We start from the raw sequence: 22,746 nt of genomic DNA, 5'->3' as shown, positions 1-22,746 counted from the left end.
ATTGTGTTGGTTTTTACGTTATTATGGTGAAATGTGTTTCCCCTTCACTGATATAAAACACATAAATACATTTTCAGAATCTTCTCTTCATTCCTATCGTGTTGCATTCGGTTGGGGTGATTCCGCGTTCGACTGCCATTTCTTGTAAACACAAAGGCGAATCGTGCATAAGCGAATTCGGTTCATGTTATATAAGATATCGTTCCCCTATTTATAAATCGTGTATGATCGAATTCATGTAGTGTAAACACGTGTTATACGAGGACTGACTGTATAGTGTACTGCGTGATGTAGCAGTTAACTGTTTGATGTTGAAGCCTGTGGTTGTGACATATGCGAACATCATAATAACTCATCATAATGAATCCATAGCGCAGAGGCCTCTTTAACTATATTCTGGGAACTGGCTTTGTATCCTGAAATTACAATGTTGTAATGAATTGCAACTTGTTGCAACATGTTCTGCAACATTGACTCATCTACACTTAGTCTAGATTTGCATTAAAGAAATATGCAATGGAAATCCACAAAAAATATTAAAAATAGCTTTCAGAGAAGGTGCTATGCATTCATGTGTCATTTAAAAACTCTTCAAATGACAAGTGGTTTTAAAAGTTTAAAGAGGGCCACCTATCAATTGAAGATGATCCTCACTCTGGCTGTCCTTTAACTTCAAAAACTTATATGATTCAATTGCTCATTAGTATTAGTAGTGACCATTGATCCAATGATGCAAGAAAGTGAAAAGGTGCAAGCTTATACAGCATCAGCATAAAAAAATAATAATAATTGTGCTTCCCACATCATCTGGTCTAACCTTTCTAATAATTTGTCTAATTTTCCCTTAGCTTAAAAAGCATATAGTTTACCCAGTCCATTCAAATCCTTTAATATCTTAACCATATTTCTGAAGTGCAAGTTTCCATGTGGTTCAATTTTCTGAACTGAAGCATATCTTGGTAAGAATATCCTTTTGTTCCTTTCACTTATCTCATTGCCTCTCTCTGCCCATCCCAACAGATCTACAAGGGGGTATCAAAAAGTTCACACCCTGACCTAGATAAAACATCAGTAGGAAGATGCTGTTTTTAATATAACACGTCTACATATTCAATAACTAACATCAAATTTCATTCCCGTAGGTGATCATACACCAGAGGTGGAGCCCCAGAATCTGAGAAAGGATGCTATGGTTGACAAAGTGGAGTATCGAGCAGTGATCAGGTTCCTGCATTTGCAGGGCAAGAAAGCTCAGGAAATTGACGAAGAAATGAAAGCTGCGTATGGGCAGAATTTTCCATCCTATGACACTAAAAAAGTGGAAACGGCAGTTCCAGTGTGGTCGTACAAGTGTCTTTGTTGAGCCACAAGAAGGAAGGCCATCAGCATCCACAGATACTGAGACAGTTGCAAAGGTTGAGCAGCTGGTACTGAGTGACAGATGTGTGACAATTCATTTAATCACAAATGCAGAGGGAATTAGTTACGGGTCTGCCCACAGCATTTTACACTGCCATCTGCACCTGTATAAGGTCTCCGCACGATGAGTTCCACTGATTGCTGACATCTTTGCAGAAGCAATGACGAATGCAATGTTCTCGCCAACTGTTGGATTTGTGTGATGTGGATGTTGAGAACTTTATTGATCCTTTGGTAACAAATGACGAATGCTGGGTGTACCAGTATGATCTGGAGACTAAAGACATGTCAAACCAGTGGAAGCACACCACCACAGGAAGTCATCAATGAAGTGGAATTGTTTTTTTCAGGAAAAAAAGTCCAGACTTCTATGAACAAGGCATTAAACAACTGATCCATAGATGGGAGAAATGTGTAACTATATATGGAGAGTACGTAGAAAAGGATTAAAGTTGCTGTGAAATTTCACCTTTCTAGGGCTATTATTTCTAGGTAAGGGTATGAACTTTTTGATACCCCCTCGTACGTCCTTTCTAAAATGAGGCCTCCAGACAGACTTACAAAGGGTACTAGGAAAGTTTTGCAATACAGCTTTGTTTATTTAATTTTTTCAAAGTAATTTCCTCTACATTCAATACACCTCTCCATCCTCCGAAACCAATCTTTAAACCAGTTCTGCCAAGTTTCACTAGGGAGTAAATCACACTCGTTGTCCCAAGCCCGTAGAAGGTACTCATCACTGGAAAACCGCCTCCCTTTTAGCTTCATTTTCACATGCGGGAACAGCGCAAAGTCGCAGGGAGCAAGGTCTGGACTGTAGGGAGGGTGCTCGAGAAGTTTCAGTCCTGTCGTGGTCAAATATTCGGTGCAGGCTTTGGCGCGGTGAGCTGGAGCATTATCGTGATGGAGGTACCAGGTGTCCATTCTTGACTTTGGCCGCAGGTTCTTCATAGATCCAATGACTTTAGGCAGGCATTGTTCAGTATACCACTTAGCTGTGACTGTCTTCTGCGTGTCCAAAACGACACGTTCCACAATTCCACTCGATTTGAAAAATACAGCTATCATTTTCTTCTTTACAGATCGGGATTTTCTGAAAATTACGGGTGTGTCGTCGTCATCAAAGACCCAAACTTTGTTTTGAGCCTTGGTCGGCAGATCGTAATAGTACAGACAAGTCTCGTCACCTGTCACGATGTTGTTCACATACCGAGATTGTCCCTTATCAAACTTTTTTAACATCTCCCGGCACCAAGTCACACGTCGTGTCATCTGCTCTTCAGTCAGTTGATGCGGCACCCAGAGAGAACAAAGTTTCTTCAAGTGCAAATGATCTTGCAGAATCGAACGAATTGCTGGTGCATTTAGGCCCAAAGTATCCTCTATCTGTTGGTAGGTCATTCGCCTGTTTTCGTCAAGCATTTTCCTCACAGCAGTAACGTTTTCCTCCGTAACTGACGTTCGTGGCCTTCCCGGCCTCTCAGAATCATCCAGAGTGAAATTTCCCCTTTGGAATTCTCTATACCACCTGAATATCGTACGACGTGGACAATCATCATCTAGTGCAAGAGTCATTTCTTCTAAGCACTGGTCTATGGTTAAACCACGCACGAAATTATACCGCAAAACTGTCCTTATCTCATTTCGTGACCAAGATGCCATCGTAAGCACTTTACACTCTCACTACTAATGAATAACTGAGCCCATCGACTTGGCGCGGTGGCTACTATGCATGTATGAACATGTCTCAACATGCAGCAACAAGCAGCTTCCTGTGATTCATTGTTGCGTCATATTGCAAAACTTTCCTAGTACCCTTTGTATATGCAGTACTCAAGATGCAGCCTAACCATTGCCTTATACAATGGGATAATCACCTCCTTACCCCCCCCCCCCCCATTAGCAGAATTCTTGTATGTCATTGACAAAATCTCATGAGCTGCCCTGGCAGCCTGGGTGCACTGCTCAGAGAACTTCGTATCTGACTGTGCCAGATACGAATTTTTTTCCCCATCTTACTCAGATCTTTTTCATTTTCCGCTACCCTGAGTTCAGTTGAGTTTGGCTATAGCAATATATAGCATTCTGCACCATCACAGAAAGAGTTGCTAATATGTTACTTATCTTATTAATTCCTCCCCACACGTAGCAGTGAATTAAGATCTAAAAAGGAGGGGATTCATGGAGGCATTGCATCCAGTCAGATTTACACAAGCAGTGCAAAAAAAAAAAAAAACAGGGGGACAAGGAATAACCATTTCCTTCCTTTGACCTGTTAAACCATCATGGGACACATTCCCAATCCATCCCAGTATTCAGTCCTTTAATCCTTCTGTCCACAATGTCCATCCTTCTTACGTTCAGTTTCCTATACTTCCCCTTCCCACCATAGACCACAGTTCCAAAAAAAAAAATAAAAAAAGAAACAGGTTACCTGCTGTCTCTAGGGATCCAGTGCTTCCTCCATCTGGGCAGTATATGCCAAGAGGATTCTCCCAAGAAAAGACTTATTTTCTTAATTTTTTTCCCATCTTACTTTATCCACTCCCCTCCCCCAGTCACATGTGCATGGATATATGCCGACCGGGCTAGCCGAGCGGGTAAAGTACCTGCCCGGCAACCCAAAGGTCGCGGGTTCGATTCCCGCCTCGGGCTTGGATCAAAGTACTGCAAAAACCTTGGGAGGTGCAATATGGCCACAGAAGCCGATGCGCCAACAACTACCAAATCAAAAATCAAAAATGTGCATGGATAGACCCAGCCAACCATTACTGCATTGTGAGTTCTTCTCTGTTGTATATCCCATATTATCTAAAATTTTATGTTAATTGCTGTGTATTCAGTCTATTCAGCATCATTGTGTACTACCTGTATATGGTGCTCCTGTGGATCTTGAGTACCTTCCTGGGATCCATGGGCCCACTTGGGAACTGCTGTTTTTGTTTAAAATAATGAGACTTGTGAGGAATCAAATATGCATTGGTTTGAGAAGAAAACAACGAATATTAGGAAAGACCATTTCCTAATAGTCTTTCATATAGTATTAAATTGCAATTTTTTTTTTTTTTTTTTCTTAATTGGTTGGTTGTCCTTTAGAAAAAGCTAAGAGAAGGAGTTTTAGGTGCAGAGTGCACAATTTCGAAATTAACATCTTCATGAGTCAAAAAAACTATCATATAATATCATATATCATGATAATTTCTAATTAATGATATACTGTATTTCCCCATGTATAAGACGCTCCCATGTATAAGATGCACCTTAATTTTGGGGCCTGAAATTTGAAAAAAAATGTATCATAAAGTTATTGAACTCAAGTTTTATTCATCATAAAATTCATACAACTCCTCATTACTTGAATTCAGCACTGTACGAAAATCTTTTCTGAGCCATTTCTGGGTAGAACGTGGCAAAATGTAACCTAATATACCGTTAACAAGTGCAAAACAATGTGCGCAACGACAACAAGTGCAAAAAAGCGGGAAATGCAAGTAAAAAAAAATCTACAACCACTGTATAAGACGCACCCAGTTTTTAGACCCCAAATTTTTCGAAAAAAGGTGCATCTTATATATGTGGGGAAATACGGTAATTCTAATTTCTATTTCCTAATTAATGATATAGTTCATTTAAAATCTGTTAATTTATTTTTAAGTGAATTTGTTTTTAAATTAAAAATTAAAATGTTCCATAAAATTGTCTTAACGAATATGATATTCCTATATCACAGGAAGTATAGTTTGCCATTTAGATGCTTTGTTGTTAAATTTTTGATGCACGAAATGCATTCATGCCATTGCTTATTTTGCATGAATTGTTATGTATGTAGCATGTATCTATTCATAACTGCTTGCTTATTTTTACCATTATCATGATTATTTTTATTGAAATAAGGCATTTATATGAACTAAAATTTATTCTTTTATTTTCTTCTTAGACAAAAAACCAACGATTACAAGAACAGCTTCATGAAATACAGCAAAGTTTCAATTTATTAGAAGATGAAAAAAAACAATTGGAAAATGCACTTGCAAATCAACTTCATACAATGCAAGAACAGAAGGATGCTGAAATTGCAAAACTGCAAGGTAAAGGTTAAATTTTTTTTGCAAAAGGTAAATTGGAAATTTTTGGTGCAAAACATCAAGATGTCTTATATATAATTGCAGTAAATTATTTTAAAAAATAAATAAAATTAATAATTTTAAGTATGAATCCTATTTATGCAGTTGGATGATGCAAAAATTTTCTGTTGATTTTTTTTTATTGGTTACTAAAATATTGAAATAATTTATTGCAATAATAGTTTATCTTTATGGTCAAAAATAATTATTACAATTATATATAAGATATTTTGGTATTCTACAGCACCAAATTATCTTATGTAATCAGTAGAGTTTTTTTTTTTTTTTTCAAATGCATTTATTTAATTTCAGCTTAATTCAAATCTGGTTCCTGCCTGATTAGTATTTCTGAATAGGCAGAAAACAGATTTATGTATTCAAAAAATAGTCTTGAACCACTTTAAAAAAATCAGAAAATTTATCTGAAAGTGCACTTTTAATAGCTTTAGGCAGTTTAGAGCTTAACCCTGGATCTATACTTACTCTTACTTTTAATGTAGCCAATTAAGCTACGATGGCATCTGGAATCAGAATACTTTGCTCAGGCAATGTATATAAATGTAATCACACATATGAAATCATTTGCTGCTATATGTTTTCATGAAAGTAACAGTAAGATAACAAATGGCTTACCGCATGATAAATAAGCTTAATTTGAAGGTATTAGTTATGGAAATATTATAAAGATAATTGATGGCTTAGCTATCAGTTATCTCTATATATTAGCTTAGTATAGTATTGTAAATTAATAAATTTAATTTATTAATCTTGTTAATTTTCATTGTTAATTAATTAAATTGTATTTGAACAGAAATCATGTCCCATACTAGAGCAGCAAAGCAACGTAGCGGGAGTGCTGTGGCTCAGGGGAGAACTGAAGGGGCGATTCACCAATGAATCGCAGTCTAAAAAAATGTGTGACGTGAAATGTTTGCAGACTTTCTGGATCAGGACGTGATCTAGCCAAGGAGGATGTCTTTGTTTTTAATTCCTTCAAGAGCATCTACTGTACTCTTCAAACTCTCTGTGAGAGTTTAAAGTATATGCCCTCGAAAAGAATTAAAATTGGGCCCATCAAGCTCTCAGCTTCCCAACTCGATGCCAGAGCTCACTCTTATGCATCGGTCCACACAGCATCAATGACCAGGGTATGTCTTCTAGGGGCAAATGTTGATGATGTTGTAGAACAAATTCATCTTTTAAGGCCACAGAAGATGATATTCATGTACATGTTGGCACAAATGACATTGAGTAGGAGATCTGCAGACATACTTAACATATACAAGCAAATGTTGAAAAAAGTCACGAGTTAGGGTTAAATTTGAAAATGTCTGCAATTCTGCCCACAATAGGAGGGAGTATATGATGAGTGCCATGTCAATCACTTCAGCCCTGGAGAGATTGTGCTAAACTCATGGAGTAGAATTTTTCCCAGCTTGGTCTGTGCATGTTAACAGGAGACATTGCTTCTACAGGGATGGGATACACTTAAATAGAAAGGGTGCAAGACTATTTACTGATGCTTTCGAGGCAGTGTTTGGTAGGTTAGAAAACTGCTAGCTTGGGGATTCACAGATATTAGATTAACAATAGCCACAGGCAGAGGTGAAAGTGATTCTTGCACTTTCCAGCAGCAGCAGCCTGGAAAGCAAGGTGGGGGATTTCAAGGACTGCTGGGAGTCATCATGGAACAAGTAAATACATGGGCTGTGTTAGGGTAACTAACAGTAAGAACAGGTGCATGTATGCCAGTGCTAGGACTAGAATAAATAAATAAATCAATTTGAAGTGCTGGTCAAGACATCAAAGGCAGGTATTGTTGAAATATCAGAGATGTGGTGTCACACAGATATAAGAAATGCAGAATTGGAATATGGGGAGTACAATGTGACAGAAAGGATACACAGGATAGTAAGGGAGGAGGGGTTATACTGTTAGTTAAAAAACACATAAAATCTAAGGAAGTGCATCCAGTTGACATTGGTGGACAGTGCAATGTTGAGTCAGTTTGGTGTGACATAAGCACTAGGAAAGCAAAATTGAGAGTAGGAGTAATAGGAGTAAAACTGAGCAGAGAAATAGATTGGGCCAGTAAATCATATTGTCTTATAATGTGGGATTTTAACTTCTCAGATATTGACTGAACTTGTTGATTGGTCACTTGCACACTAGCAAGACTTTTGTGGATTTATTGGATGATTGTTTCTACAGCAGCATGTTCGAGAGGCAGCTAGAGGCGGTAATACTCTTAATATGATTATCAACAGTGATTCTTCATTGCATTAAGAATCTGCAGATAAAGGAACCACTAAGTGGTAGTGATCACAGTGTGCTGATGTGGGATTTACTTAAAAATATAACTAACATCAGAGGTAAAGAGAAGGATTTTTGCTTTTGTAAAGGTGACTACAGTAGTCTCAGACAGTTTTTAAATTCTATGCAATGGGACAATAAGACATGATTTTGCCAACGGCAAATTCTAAACGGGAAGCATTCAAGGAATTAATCTTGGAAGCTACTAGTCTTTTCATACTAACAAAGAAGTACTTTTCATTAGTTCATCTGAATGGATGTTAGATGAAATAATGGGCCTTGTGGTAGAGAAGAAAAATGTATGGGATGCCTATAAATTATCAGGTGACACAGAAGCCTGCTGTAGATATAAGCTAGTCTGTAATCAAGTCAGAAAAGATGCTAGGCAAGTGAAGGCAGATTACGAGAAATCTCTGGCAAAGAGTGCAAAAAAATCCAGCAAAGACTTCGCTTACATAAACTCTGGAAGGAAGGGGATGAATCAGATTGGTTCACAATATCGATGGTTTGACTGCTGATGATCCTGCTTGGGTAACTGACAAACTGAATGAGTATTTTGCATCTTCATTCACACATGACGAATTCTGTAGGGAAGTGGAGGCCAGAAGCTTATCAAATTCTAACAAGGAGCTAAATGATTTTGTAATAACTGAAAGCAAATGGAGGAGAAATTGTTGAGTTAAACCTAAGAAAGGCACCTGGGGTGGATGAGATCTATCTAGTTATATTAAAGGAGGCAGCAAAGGAAGTAAGCAGACCCTTAGCCATATTATGAGAGCATCCTTGGACTAAGAGGAGGTCCCCAGAGACTGGAGATATGCAAATGTTTCTTCAGTTCACCAAGGGGATCAAAGGGTGACAAAAGTAATTACAGATCGGTCTGTTTATTATCTGTCTATATAACCAGTGCCAACACTATTTTTCCCTGTTCTAGGGAAAAATAGTGTTGGCACTGGTTAAATAAGCATTGCAGGATCATTTGGGCAAGACCGCAGTTATAATTCAGACACAGCAGAGGTTTGTTAAGGGGACGTCTTGTCTGACCAGTTTTCTCGACAGAATTGGAATTTGGGGATTTCTAATATTTGGAATTAACATAGGCCAAAATTAATTGACTGAAGTCCAAATGGTAGGGTTATGATGCATCATAATAAGTGCATTATTATGCCTCATAAGAGATAAAAATAATAATAAGATATTGATGTAGACAGTTGACATTTGTCAACTGTCTATGTCATCTTATTATTATCTCAAATGTCTTATTATTATCTCAAAGCAGCAACAAAGGATACGAAATTTTATTAGGGTTATTATGCATCATAATAACTCTAATAGTTATTATGATGCATAATAACCAGTCAGTTGGGCTTCAGTCAATTAATTTTGGCCTGCATTCATTCTACATGCTCTTATTTTTAAATGCTGGAACCCTTGACAACCATTTTATTGCTTCTTTATCTACTAGACTTGCCACTCCCATACTTAATTTCTTATATGAAATACAGCAGGCCCTCGTTATAACGCGGTTCGCTTTACGCGGATTCGCTATAACGCTGTTCTTATATTATAACCCGTATCTGACTATAACGCTGTCACAGATCACTATAACGCTCTTTTACAGATTGCATTTATGGCATATTTAACGAAATCGTTTCATTTGATGGAGTCGATAGCTTGAAAATGAATAGCAAAACAGCATTAAAACTTTTCCCACGCCGACTTGAGAAATTTTCCCACGCTCCGTGAAATTTTCTCGCACTCTAATTTAATTGCAGTACAGTGACTTGTTACGTAGTTCCGAGATCAACATTTTAAAAAATGATCAAGTATATTGCTTGTAATATTTGCGTTATATGCATTTATCCGAAGTCTAGTCATCACTCAGTACGGTATTAGACATCATGCGTAACGGAAAGTTTACTTGAACATTGTATCATAATTAATTCAACCAACGCGGTTACATTTTCGAAGAGCTAATAATGACCGATAGGAATGAAAAAGCAACAAAGTCTGGGCGCAGTACGAAGACTATAAATGTAAGAAAAAGACTGAATTTGAAAATTAAATTAGACGTTTTGAAGTGAATCGATATCGGTCAACGACAAGCGGATGTGTGCCATAATTTAGGACTTGCAACTTTAACTGTAAGAAAAATTATAAAAAAATAAAGAATTAATTTTAGCAGCGGGAAAGATAGCTGTTCCACTGCAAGCAACTAGGACTAGGCCGGCTATTAGGATTGAAATGGAAAGACTTTAATTTTATTGAAGATAATATTCCATGCAGAATTCAGTTAAGTTAAATATTAAAAATAAAAAAAAAAAGAGAGAGAGAGAAAGAGATTAGCCAATATGATGATCTGAAGAAAACTCGCCTAAAAAAAAAAAAAAAAAAATGTGGAACCATTTAAATCTGGTAAGGGCTGGTAGAATAGATTTAAAATCCAGGGAGAAGCCTAGTGCAGATCAAGGAGCCGAAACTTTCAAAAAAGAACTTGTTAAAATTATTGAAGAGGGGTATTATGTGTTATACTTCTCAACAAGTTTTTAACATAGATGAAACAGGACTTTTGTGGAAACGAATGCCTAAAAGAAGTTTCATATTGAAAGAACAAAAAACATGCCAAGTTTCAAAGCGGCGAAGGATCAGTTGACTTTATTGTTGGGTGGTAACGCTGCAGGCCATTTAAAATTAATACCCCTTTTAGTTTATTTGGAAGAGGGCCAAAGTTCAACTCAAAATCCACACATTTTTCATGATTAAATTCATCCATTAAATTAAATCAATTAAATTCATTATTTTAACTGGAATTTTAAGTTTACTTTTGATACGCAAGTAGTTACCACATAATTATACGTATGTAATGCAGAATATTTTATATGTGCAAATATTTGAATATTAAATGTTTTGACCGACATTTGTGCATCTTTTCATTACTGTTTATTATTGATTAGGAAATATACTATGGCACCGACCGCAGCTCATAAATACATATGTTACCTTATGGGAAAGCGGCGCTCGCTTAGCGTGGATTCACTTAGCGCTCTGTTTTTCCAGAACGAATGATCAGCGTTAAGCGGGGGTCACCTGTATGTATTATCATTTTATTTTTAAACTATTTTATTGTAATTTTCTAAATATCTTCAATCTTTCTGTCTACAGAATTTCATTTTCTAAATATATCTTCCTACTGTCTATTTTCAGATAACATCAGATTTTAATTTTATAATTTCTCTACCCCTTTCTTGGACTTATAACCAAAATTGCCCACCCATATCTAATGCTGGCCATTATTCCTTATAGTAATTTAATCATTTTATGCTTTTCAGTTCCCTTCTCTCCAATTGGCTATTCAATTCAGCCTATAATTTTTCTTAATTCATTATATTATATAGGATATTCACATTCTTTCTTTCTTTCTCAAGCTTACAACATTTACAATTTCTCCTATCCTTCTCCTATTAGTTTTGGCATTTTGTGTAATTTGCACATTCATCTTTGCACTTTTTAACAGACTTATTAATTCTACCTCACATATATAACTTTTGTATCCTTTGTGGCTACTTTTGTGCACTCAGGTGCAAATGTCATATTATCTTTATTATTATTTTTATCTTTCCATTACCACTTAACTTTTCGCCGACCAGGCTAGCCAGGTAGGTAGGTAAAGTGCCTGCCTGGCAACCCAAAGGTCGCGGGTTCGATTCCCGCCTCGGGCTTGGATCACAGTAAAATGCAAAAACTTTGGGAGGTGCATTATGGCTATAGAAGCTGATGTGCCAACAACTAACAAGGAAAAAAAAAAAAAAAAAACCACTTAACTTTTCACCCAATTATTATACTTATTTCATATATACATACATATATATGCAGTCGAACTTCCCTATAACGAATTCGATAAATCCAGCGAAAAAATTCCTTATAGAGAAATTTCGTTATACAGAGAATATCTTTTTTATTAAAAATTGTTATTTAATTAGAAAATGAATCTACATTTATTTTTAATGTATTTTATTTCAAAAACACTTATTTAAATTACGTTTACACAGTTTTCGTGGTAAGTATCACAAATTAAAAAAATCTAATTTTCATTTGCACAGTACAATTAAAAAATGTCTGATTCTCAAAGAAAACCTCACATTTGTTCAGAGCATTAAAAACATTATCAGGAACATTTTCACAAAACTGTAGACCCATACGAACCGTTTTAAAAGCGTTAATCATTTCTTCGCGAGTTGGCTTTTCTACAGGTTGTTCTGATGCATCTTCAGCGTCATCGTTAATTTCTTCGTGATCATGGTCGCGTCTGACACTGTTCAGCAGTATTTCATCTTTATTTGGATGTTCTGTTGTAGTCAGATCTTGATCTACATAAATATAACTATCCGGTGTTATTTCATTTTCGATGTTTTTGGACGATTCTAATAATGTCCAAAAGTTTTTCAGTTGTGAAAGGAGCAATTCATCTTGTTCGTCCAGTTGTTGTTCGACTTCTGTATTCAATGAAAATCCGGCTTTCGAAAAATAATTTTGAATAGTGTATTCAGTAACATTGTTTGTCCAAACTTTTGCCAGTTCAGAGATGCAATCTCTAAGGTTAATTGTAACCTCCAAGTTTCTATTTTCTGATAATGCATTGACAATCTTAATTATTATTCTCTTTCGATAATGAAATTTAAAATTTTTAATAATGCCTTGGTCCATTGGCTGGAGTTTTGACATTACGTTTGGTGGTAAAAACAACAACTTCACACTTTTAAGTTTGGCAGAAATACTGGCAGGATGTGCCGGACAGTTGTCAGTTACCAACACGATTTTCCTTTTTTCTTTTGTTATACGCCTGTCTAGTTTTAATATCCAGTCTTCAAAGATATCACTTGTCATCCATGCTTTTTTATTAAAGGTGTAGTCAACTTCCAAAGATTTTGTGCCTCTAAAACATCTTGGGTTTTTTGATTTTCCGATGACTAAAAGTCTTAATTTTTCACTTCCTGTCATATTTGCCCCAATTAGCACAGTGATTCTTTCTTTGCTTTGTTTTCTGCTAAAACGTTTATCATCCTTAAAAGCAAGTGTTCTATTCGGTAAACATTTAAAGAATAAACCCATTTCATCAGCATTGAAAACATCCTTAGGTTCATATTCTTCCAAAATCTTCTTTAAGGTATTGTTCCTCCAACTGTTGCAATCTTCTTTGCTTATATTAACACTTTCTCCACAAATAACCTTTTCCACAATTCTGTGGCACTTCTTAAATTTATCTAGCCACCCAGTGCTCGCATTAAATTCTGTACGTCCAAGGGACTGTGCAAATTTCAAAGCTTGTTGCTTAATTATTGGACCCGATATTGGTATATTCTTTTCACATATCATTTGCACCCATTTTAGAACAGCTTTATCAACATCTTCGTATATACACAACTTAATTCGCTTCTTGTCTGCTCCTCCTTCAATTGCATTTAAAATTGATTCTGGACTTTTTAAAATCGTAGATAAGCTGCTTGCAGGTATGCCATATTTCTCTGCAACATCTTTTTTCTTAAAACCCTGGTCAATATCATGAAGAATCTTTACTTTATTGTTAATACTTAAGCACTTTCTCTTCGACATGTTTCCGCAATTGTAAAAATGACTCGACTGCAGCTCTTGCCAATACACACACCACAAACTTCGCTGCACTGACCATATAGTGAATTGTTAGTACCGCCTACTCAATGACGTTCACTTGCCAATTCAACAGTATCACGTAACCTTTCCTATCAGTCACTTTGAAGAAATATACGACTTTGTGAATTTCTTTTATTCTGTTTTCATTCATATATACACAAAAGAAAATTTATGGTTAATGTATGCTATATGTTACTTTTCAGAAAAAAAAACAAAAATAAAAACAGAAGAGCATATAGCCTATGTGATTGATGACAAATTGTTCTAAGAGAATGAAATTTAAAAAAAAAAAATCATGAAAACCATCTACTGGAAGTCAAGTTAGATGAGAACGGATGTATCATATAATGATTGACAGGAAGGTCACATGGTATGGTTGAGGTGAGAAGCGAATGTCACTCAGTAGGCGTTACTAAAATCCGACTATGGTAGCATTCTATGTATTGCCGCCGCAGCATGCTAAAGGTTTACCGCAGCTAATTTCATTTTCCCCTGAGCCAACATCAATTTACAAATCTACCCTATTTATTGTAAAGTTTATGACCACTTTTAAGAAACCCATTTGGTTTTATAACTGTAACAAAAATGAAACAAAGACCATCCTACGGGTGTCAGTGGCCACAGGTATTCACTAAAAGGATGATTAATTTCAGATGCTAATGCGAAATTCGGAGGGAAGGGGGCCATATATTTGAGCAGCTGTTTAGCAGTAAATGCTTGAAAATCTTCAAAAATGCTTTTACTAATATTTTTAAAAATTCATTATAGAGAGACTAACATTCGCTATATGGGGTTAATTTTACATGTAATTTCATTTCAAGGTGCAATGCTTTGCAAAAAAATTCATAATATAGAGAAATTCGTTAAATAGAAGTTCATAATAGAGAAGTTCCACTGTATATATATATATATATATATTTTTTTTTTTTTTTCCCCTCCCCATTGTGGTATCACCTATTGTATTCCATTTTTGAATAACATATGCTACAGTGGATTTTGGTAGGTTCAGATGAGTTGGAGTTAAGGCAAAGAGAGGTTGCTGTGATGTTCACTATCATTGTGTTGAAAGCCATAAGTTTCTGTCTGTAGCACATGCTGTCTTCTATCTTATTACAGTTACATAAGCAAACCAATAGTATTCATAGATAAGTGACTATCTCTGTTTGCTTGCTTGCACAGGATAGGTTGCTGTACCAAATACATTCCTCTGTAATTCACTTACTTGCATTCCTGTTTATTATGTTTTCAGATTAAAATCCTTTCTTGCTTGAATCTACCTGTGTGAGTGAATAGTTTGGTTATATAATATATGAATTTGTTAAGTTTAATGTAAGAGCATATTTGCCAAAGCATTAGAAATAAGGCTTATTGTTCAGGCAAAAGGCAGACCACAAATCCAAACATAAATATCTTTTTGTTGCTTAATGAGCAAAATGCTTCTTCAAAATATTGTTTCACACTAATACTATTAGTGAGAGAGAGATAGGAAAAGAAATGGCAAAAACTCCTAAAACAACAATGCCCACAATCAGTTGGTTTGAGTAACAGTTGCCCAAATTTCAATGAATTTATTGTAAATCCTTCCGATCATAATCTTACAGAAATTAGAATTACCATTACTTAAGGCATATGATGCAAGAATGCAAGCTTATATAGCATCAGCCAAAAAAAAAAAAAAAAAAAAACTTTTCCCATTTCATGCATCTGTTCACTCCAAATGTTTGTCTAGTTCAGCATTAAATTTATTTACGCTATCAACTTCTGCAACAACAGATTGAAGTCTGTTCCAGCAATCAACTACCCGCTGGCTAAAGCTAAACTTCCACACATCTATTCTACAACTGTCTTTGCCCCCTCAGGTTCTTATTCTGAGCAAGCGGAAGTATCCCATCAGCATTGAACCTGCTTAAATCATTCAAGGCCTTATATGCCCCCATCAGATCACCCTGCAGTAAGAGCACCCCTTTGTTCCTCTCACCAATCTTGTTGCCCTTCTCTGTACTCATTCTAGAACTCTACATCCTTCCTAAAATGAGGCGTGAGTATGCAGTACTAAGGGTTTAGCCTGACCAGTTTGTTATACAAGGGGATAATCACTTCCTTGTCTCTGCTAGCAAAACTCCTATGTATCATTGAAAAAATTATTCCATGAGCTGCTCTGGCAGTCCATCAGCACTGCTCAGAGAACTGTATATCTGACTGCACAAATACCCCCAGGTCTTTTTCACTGCCTCCCTGAGAGTAGTACCACAGAGTTGGTACGTTTCTCTTGGGTTACTGCTACCCATATGCAGTACTTTGCATTTGTCAATGTAAAACTTTAGTTGCTACTTCTCAGTCCATCTGCCTAACCTTTCTGTATCCTGTTGCAGTAGCATGCTGTCTTTACTGTCATTAACAACCTTGCCTACCTTTGTATCATCTGCAAACTTGGACATTAATCCTGGTATGCCTTCATCGATATCATTGATAAATACAAAAAACAAAAATGGGCCGAGCACCGAACCCTGGGGAACACCACGAAGAGCAGTGTCCATTGCTTTCTGCCATCTCCCATCCCTTCGTTCATTGCAGCAACTTGCCCTTAATTCCATACTACTCCAATTTGTAAAGAAGTCTTCCATGTGCAACAGTATAAAAAGCTTTCCTGAAAATCCAAGTATATGATATCAAAATTATGTTTTGCCTCCAGTTCCTTTGTGACCACATTGTAGTATTCAATCAGGTTTGTCAGACAAGACTTCCCCTTAAAAAACCAATTTTATTACTGCAGTCTTGTCTAGGTGATCCTGCATCACTTCTTTAACCAGTGATTCCATTATTTTCCCTGGAACAGAAGTTAAACTAACAGGTCTATAATTATTTGTTTCACCCTTTGAACCCCCTTTGTGAATGGGGGATACATTTGCACATTTCCAGTCCATGGGGACCTCCCCTGATTCTAAGGATGCTCCCATAATTATGGCTAAGGGTTTGCTTACTTCTCTTGCTGCCTCCTTCCGTATAATTAGATAGATTCCATATGCCCCACGTGCTTTTTTATATTTAACTTCAACAATTTATCCTCCAATTTGCTACAAAATCATTTCGCTCTGTGTTAGAGTTTAGTAAACTTCTGTCCTCCTCTTGCTTACAGAATTCCATATGTGTGAATGTAGATGCAAATATTCATTCAGTTTATCAGCGATCTGAGCAGGATCATCAACAATCGAACCACCAACATCGTGGACCAATGATTCATCCCCTTCTAGAATTTATATAAGTAAAGAAGTCTGTTTTTTTTTTTTTTTTTTTTTTTCCATCCTTTGCCAACGATTTCTCATAATCAGCCTTCACTTCCCTAACCTCCTTTGTGACTTCATTACAGACTAGCTTATATCTGCCATAGGTTTCTGTGTCACCTGATAATTTATATGCGTCCTATACATTTTTCTTTTCTGCAACGAGCCTCATTAGTTCATCTGACATCCATTTAGTTCTAAATCTTGAAAAGTATTTCTTATTTGGTATGAAAAGCCTAGTAGCTTCCAAATTAATTAATTCCTTGAAGGTTTCCAATTTATAATTCACTGTTTTAAACATCATCAGTTGATCCCACTGTATAGAATTTTAAAACTATCTGGGACACCGTAGTCACCTTTACGAAAATAAAAATCCTTCCCTTTACCTATTGATGGTAGTTACATCTTTAAGTAAATCCCATCAGTACACTATGATCAGGCGCCTCCATAGCCAAGTGGGCAGGAGCAGCAGTGCGTAGCACACGCTTCTTGATTAGACCGTGGTTCGAGCCCGTGACCATCAAATATGGAGGATGCGGAAAGGTCACGGAATGACCACTGCATATCCCCAGAGCAATATGGTCTTAGTTGCTAATGCTCCTAAAAACCAAATAACTATAACAATAACACTGTGATCACTGTCACCTAGTGGTTCCTTTATCTGCAAATTCTTAATGCATGAATAATCACTGCTGATAATCAGGTCAAGAGTATTACTCCCTCTGGTTGCTCGGGCACCTCCGTAGCCAGGTGGGCAGGAGTAGCAATGCATAGCACATGCTTCTTGATTAGACTGGGGTTCGAACCCGTGACCACCAAATACGGAGGATGCGGAAAGGTCAGGAAATGACCACCGCATATCCCCGGAGCAATATGGCCTTAGTTGCTAATACTCCTAAAAAACAAACCCTCTGGTTGCTCCTCGAACATGTTGCTGTAGAAAACAATCCTCCAATAAATCAATCCACAAAATACTTGGTAGCGTGCGAGTGACCAACTCACAAGTTCCAGTCAATATCTGGAAAGTTAAAATCTCCCATTACAAGACATTCTGATTTACTGGTCCACTCTTTTCTCTGCACAATTGTTCATTGTACTCATCAGAGTAATTAGGTTTTTAACACATTCCTACTCTCATTTTCCCCTTCCCAACACGCATGTCACACCAAACTGACTCAACATTGCAGGTCCACCCATATCAACTGAATGCACTTCATTAGATTTATGTTTAATTTTGTGGTTGTAACCTTTAGAAATAGTGTTGGTCCTTAAGTTTTGCACACAACTGTATCATCTGCAAACTTCGACATTAAACCTAATATATCTTCATCAATATATACAAAATAATATATACAAGATAAATATACAAAACAACAATGGGCCTAACACCGAACACTGGGGAATTCCACTAATAGAATTTGTCCACGAAGAGCAGTGTCCATTGATTACCACTCTCTGTCATCTCCCGCTCAACCATCCCTTTATCCATTGTAGCAACTTACCCTTAATGCCATACCTCTCCAATTTGTACAGCAGTCTTCCATGTGCAAAAGTATCCAAAGCTTTCCTGAAATCCAAGTATATGATATCAAAATTATTTTTGACATTCAGTTCCTTTGTGACCACATCATAGTATCCAATCAGATTGATCAAACAAGACGTCCCTTTTACAAATCCATGCTGTGTCTTAAATATTACTGTAGTCTTGTTTAGATGATCCTGTAATGCTTCTTTAACTAGTGACCCCTTTATTTTCCCCGGAACACAAATTGAACTAACAGGCCTATAGTTACTTGTGTGGCCTTTTGAATCCCCTTTGTCAATTGGTAATACATTTGCATACCTCAAGTCCATGGGAACCTCCCCTGAGTCCAAGGAAGCTCTCATAATTATGGCTAAGGGTTTTCTTACTTCATTTGCTGCCTCCTTTAATATAACTGGATAGATCCTGTCCAACCCATTTACCTTCCTTATGTTTAACTTCAACAATTTCTCCTCCACTTTGCTCTCAGTTATTACAAAATCTAGCTCACTGCCAGAGTTTAATTCACCTCTGGCATTCCCCTCTCTGAATAACTCCTCGTGTGTGTGAATGTAGATGCAAAATACTCATTCAGTTTATCAGCAACCTGAGCATGATCATCAATAGTCAACCCATTTATGTTAAGTGGTCCAATTTGATTCATCTCTTTCCTTCTAGAGTTAACATAAGTAAAGAACTCTTTGCTGTTTTTCTTTGCATCCTTTGCCAAAGATTTCTTGTAATCTGTCTTTGCCTGCCTAACCTCCTTTGTGACTTGATTACAGACAAGCTTATATCTGCCATAGGCTTCTGTGTCACCTGATCATTTATATGCATCCTATACATTTTTCTTCTCTGCCACGAGCATCATTAATTCATCTGACACCCATTTAGGCCTAAACCTTGAATAGTATTTCTTAGTTTGAGTGAAAAGCCTAGTAGCCTCCAAGATTAAATCCCTGAAGGCTTCCCATTTAGAATTCAACGTTGGTAACATCATCAGTTGATCCCACTGTACAGAATTTAAAAACTGTCTGAGACCCCTGTAGTCAACTTTACAAAATCAAAAACCCTTCCCTTTAGCCTTGATGGTAGTTTCATCTTTAAGTAATTCCCATATCAGTACAGTGTGATCACTGTCACAATGGTTCCTTTATCTGCAAATTCTTAATGCATGAATAATCACTGCTGATAATCAGATCAAGAGTATTACTCCCTCTAGTTGCCTCACTAACATGCTGCTGTAGAAAACAGTCATTTAATAAATTCAAAAAAGTGTTGTTAGTGTGCGAGTGACCAATCCACAAGTTACAGTCAGTATCTGAAAAGTTCAAATCACCCATTATAAGACATTCTGGTTTACTGGCCCACTCTATTTCTCTGCACAATTGCTCATTATACTCATCAAATTCATTAGGCCTATAACACACACCTTCTGTCATATTTCCTTTCCCAGTGCTTATGTCACACCAAACAGACTCAACATTGCATTGCACCAACATCAATTGGATGCACTTCCTTAAATTTTTGTGTTTCTTAACTAACAGCATAACCCCTCCTCCTTTCCTGTCCTGTCTATCCTTTCTGTACACATTGTGGGCGCCTCCGTAGTCAGGTGGGAAGGAGCAGCAGTGCATAGCACACACTTCTTGATTATACCGGGGTTTGAGCCCGTCACCACCAAATACGGAGGATGCGGAAAGGTCAGGGAATGACCACCGCATATCCCGGAGCAGTATGGCCTTAGTTGCTAATGCTCCTAAAAACCAAATAACAAACTGTACACATTGTACTCTCCAAATTACAATTCTGCACTGCTTATATCTGTGTGACACAGATATAAGCAGTGCAGAATTGTAATTTGACACCACATCTCTTATATCCCAACAATATCTCCCTTTTTTAATATCTTGATTATCACTTCAAGCTCATCCAATTTATTAACTATACTCCTAGCATTCGTGTACATGCAAGTATACATGCACCTGTTTCTACTCTTAGTTACCCTAACACAGCCCATTTATTTATTTGTTCCACTATGACTCCCAACAGTCCTGGATATCTCCATTGCTTTGCTTTCCATCCTTCTGCTCATTCTAATAGAAGTTAATAAAATGTTAATAAAAGTTAAAAAATTAACTAACATATTAATAAAATCTGTAATAAGCTTACAAATAAAGGTAATTACCTTCATTTTCATAGTTATGGTCCAATATCGCATAAGAGATCAGTTGCAATAGCCCAGTTTATCAAATATATTTACAGAATGATTTAAGCCAAAAAATAAATCTTCTCACAAAGATTTCAAAAATGATGTTACCTAAATTGCTTATACAAATTTTGAACCTTGCTGAGCAAAAACACTTGTCTTTGAACAGAGATTCTAAAAGTAGTTTTTCGACTGGTTTGCCATACACTGAAATGTTTCCCTTGTTTTTGAAAAAATATATTAAAAATGCAGCTTTAAATTTAGCATTTACAAGTTCCATGAAAATCTTTGCATACTTAGAATGTTGGAGGGGAAACTAATAATGCTGATTTCAACAAGAAATTAGTAGTATATGCTATCCCTTGCAAAGAAGGATGTAATTACATATACTTAGATAGTACCAGAATGTCTTTATACACTCAGTTGCAAAAAACATAATAGCTAATTAAATGTAGCACATGATAAGAAATTTAGTAACCCATCTGAAGGAGATTCTGAGTTAATTACATGTTATTTAGAAATAAGTCATCTTTCGATATTTCATAACAGACAGTCAATGAAGTTTAAGTTCGAAATGAGTGAAAATTTAACAATTTGGTCAGCTAATAAATTTATCAACATCCATAGACCAATAATTTTATCAGAAGAGTGGTATTTAAAACAGGTTTATTATAGTTTTAAGTTTAGTAATTATAATAAAAGTCCCCCCCCACCAGTCTCGATGAACTTTTATTTATTTAGAACTTTATTTAGGTAGGAGGGGGAGGGTCCTCCAACCTTCCTTTGTTCTGTTCATTTTTGCCTTCCACCCCTATGAATTAATGTAATGGAATTTTTCATGGGAATAAATCTAACCATGGAACTTCACTGCTTGCCCTCTGAAGATGGTATTCCGAAAAGCTATTGTCATGTTTTGGGCCAGCTGATACCTGTTAACTTTCTTATCATTTCATTAGGTTGGCTTTTTTTGGTTATGCGAATTCAGAGGATTAATATTTTATGTTCTTGATTGAATATTTTCTTTGTCAAAGGTTCTAATCTGTATTAATGGGAAATTAATCCCTAAGAATCTCTGGTTCTTAGGGATTTCTGTCATTATGTAATAAAATTTCATCTATGTTATGTTTCTTCTATATATTTTATTATTTTTTTTTAGTGACTTCAACAATGCTTAATTTCCTATAAGATGTTTGTTATTTTGGTTTTTAGGAGCATTAGCAGCTAAGGCCATATTGCTTCAGGAAATGCGGTGGTCATTCCCTGACCTTTCCGCATCCTCTGTATTTGGTGGTGACGGGCTCGAACCCCGGTCTAATCAAGAAGCGTGTGCTATGCACTGCTACTCCTTCCCACCTGACTACGGAGGCACCTCTATAAGATGTGTTTAATAGTTTATCTGCTATATATGCTAAATTTTAATTAATTTTTATAAATTAGTCATTCATAATAGGGGGTCTAATATGCTAATATCATAATATCAGTTACATTTGTTCTAGTTTATGTACATAGCAGGTCTCAAAAAATGAAGCATTTTGCTCTTTCCGCATCAGGTGGAAGGCAGATTGGGAAAATGATTAAGGTTGCTGCACACACGTAACTGTACAGTTCGCATACCGTATCAGTGCCATCACATTGCCGTCAATGCTCTCTCAGGCATGAATATTTCACAATGGCCTACAGCATCCATACTCTGTCTATACCAGTCATACCCTGTGACATGAATGCTTCGGCTGTGATGTATTTTCACATTATCTGTAGTTCAGCACTCTTATACTGTCTTCTATGCTCTCATTAAAGATAGCCATTTTTTCAACAGCTTTCTTGTAATAGATGTACAAGAAAGTTTGCATAAGGAGGGTGACAGTGTGGAAAAATTAATTTTTAACAAGGCAGTAACATAGATGGGAATGGCATTCAAGTTATGAGGTCTCCAAATCAAATTTTAGCATTAGCATTAGCATTAGCATTAGTAGAGGCATTTGATGCAAGAAAGCAAGCTTATGCAGCATCAGCCAAAAAAAAAAAAAAAAAAAAACCCACTTCCACATCACCCCTCTGTTCATTCAAAATACCTGTCCAGCTGAGCCTTAAACTTATTTAGGCTATCAACCTCCACCACAAGGGATGGAAGTCTGTTCCACCAACCAACCACCCGCTGGCTAAAGGCAAATTTCCGCACGTCTATCCTACATCTGTCTTTCCTCAATTTGA

General features: G+C 36.5%; 1 protein-coding gene across 5 annotated transcripts in view; it reads left to right on the top strand.

The window, feature by feature from the left end:
- Positions 1 to 22,746, top strand: part of LOC150079201 (uncharacterized) — a 369,083-nt gene that overhangs the window by 180,351 nt on the left and 165,986 nt on the right. For all 5 annotated transcript variants that reach the window (XM_090384113.1, XM_090384114.1, XM_090384109.1 and 2 more), the window contains one exon: positions 5,357 to 5,507. In XM_090384113.1, the coding sequence (XP_090240239.1) occupies positions 5,357 to 5,507 (151 nt within the window). The remainder of the gene's footprint in view (positions 1 to 5,356; positions 5,508 to 22,746) is intronic.

This window comes from Mastigoproctus giganteus, chromosome 10 (assembly GCF_048544385.1).
Source record: "Mastigoproctus giganteus isolate SK-2022 chromosome 10, ASM4854438v1, whole genome shotgun sequence".
Taxonomy (NCBI): Eukaryota; Metazoa; Arthropoda; class Arachnida; order Uropygi; family Thelyphonidae; genus Mastigoproctus; species Mastigoproctus giganteus.
This window is presented reverse-complemented; position numbering and strand designations above follow the sequence as displayed.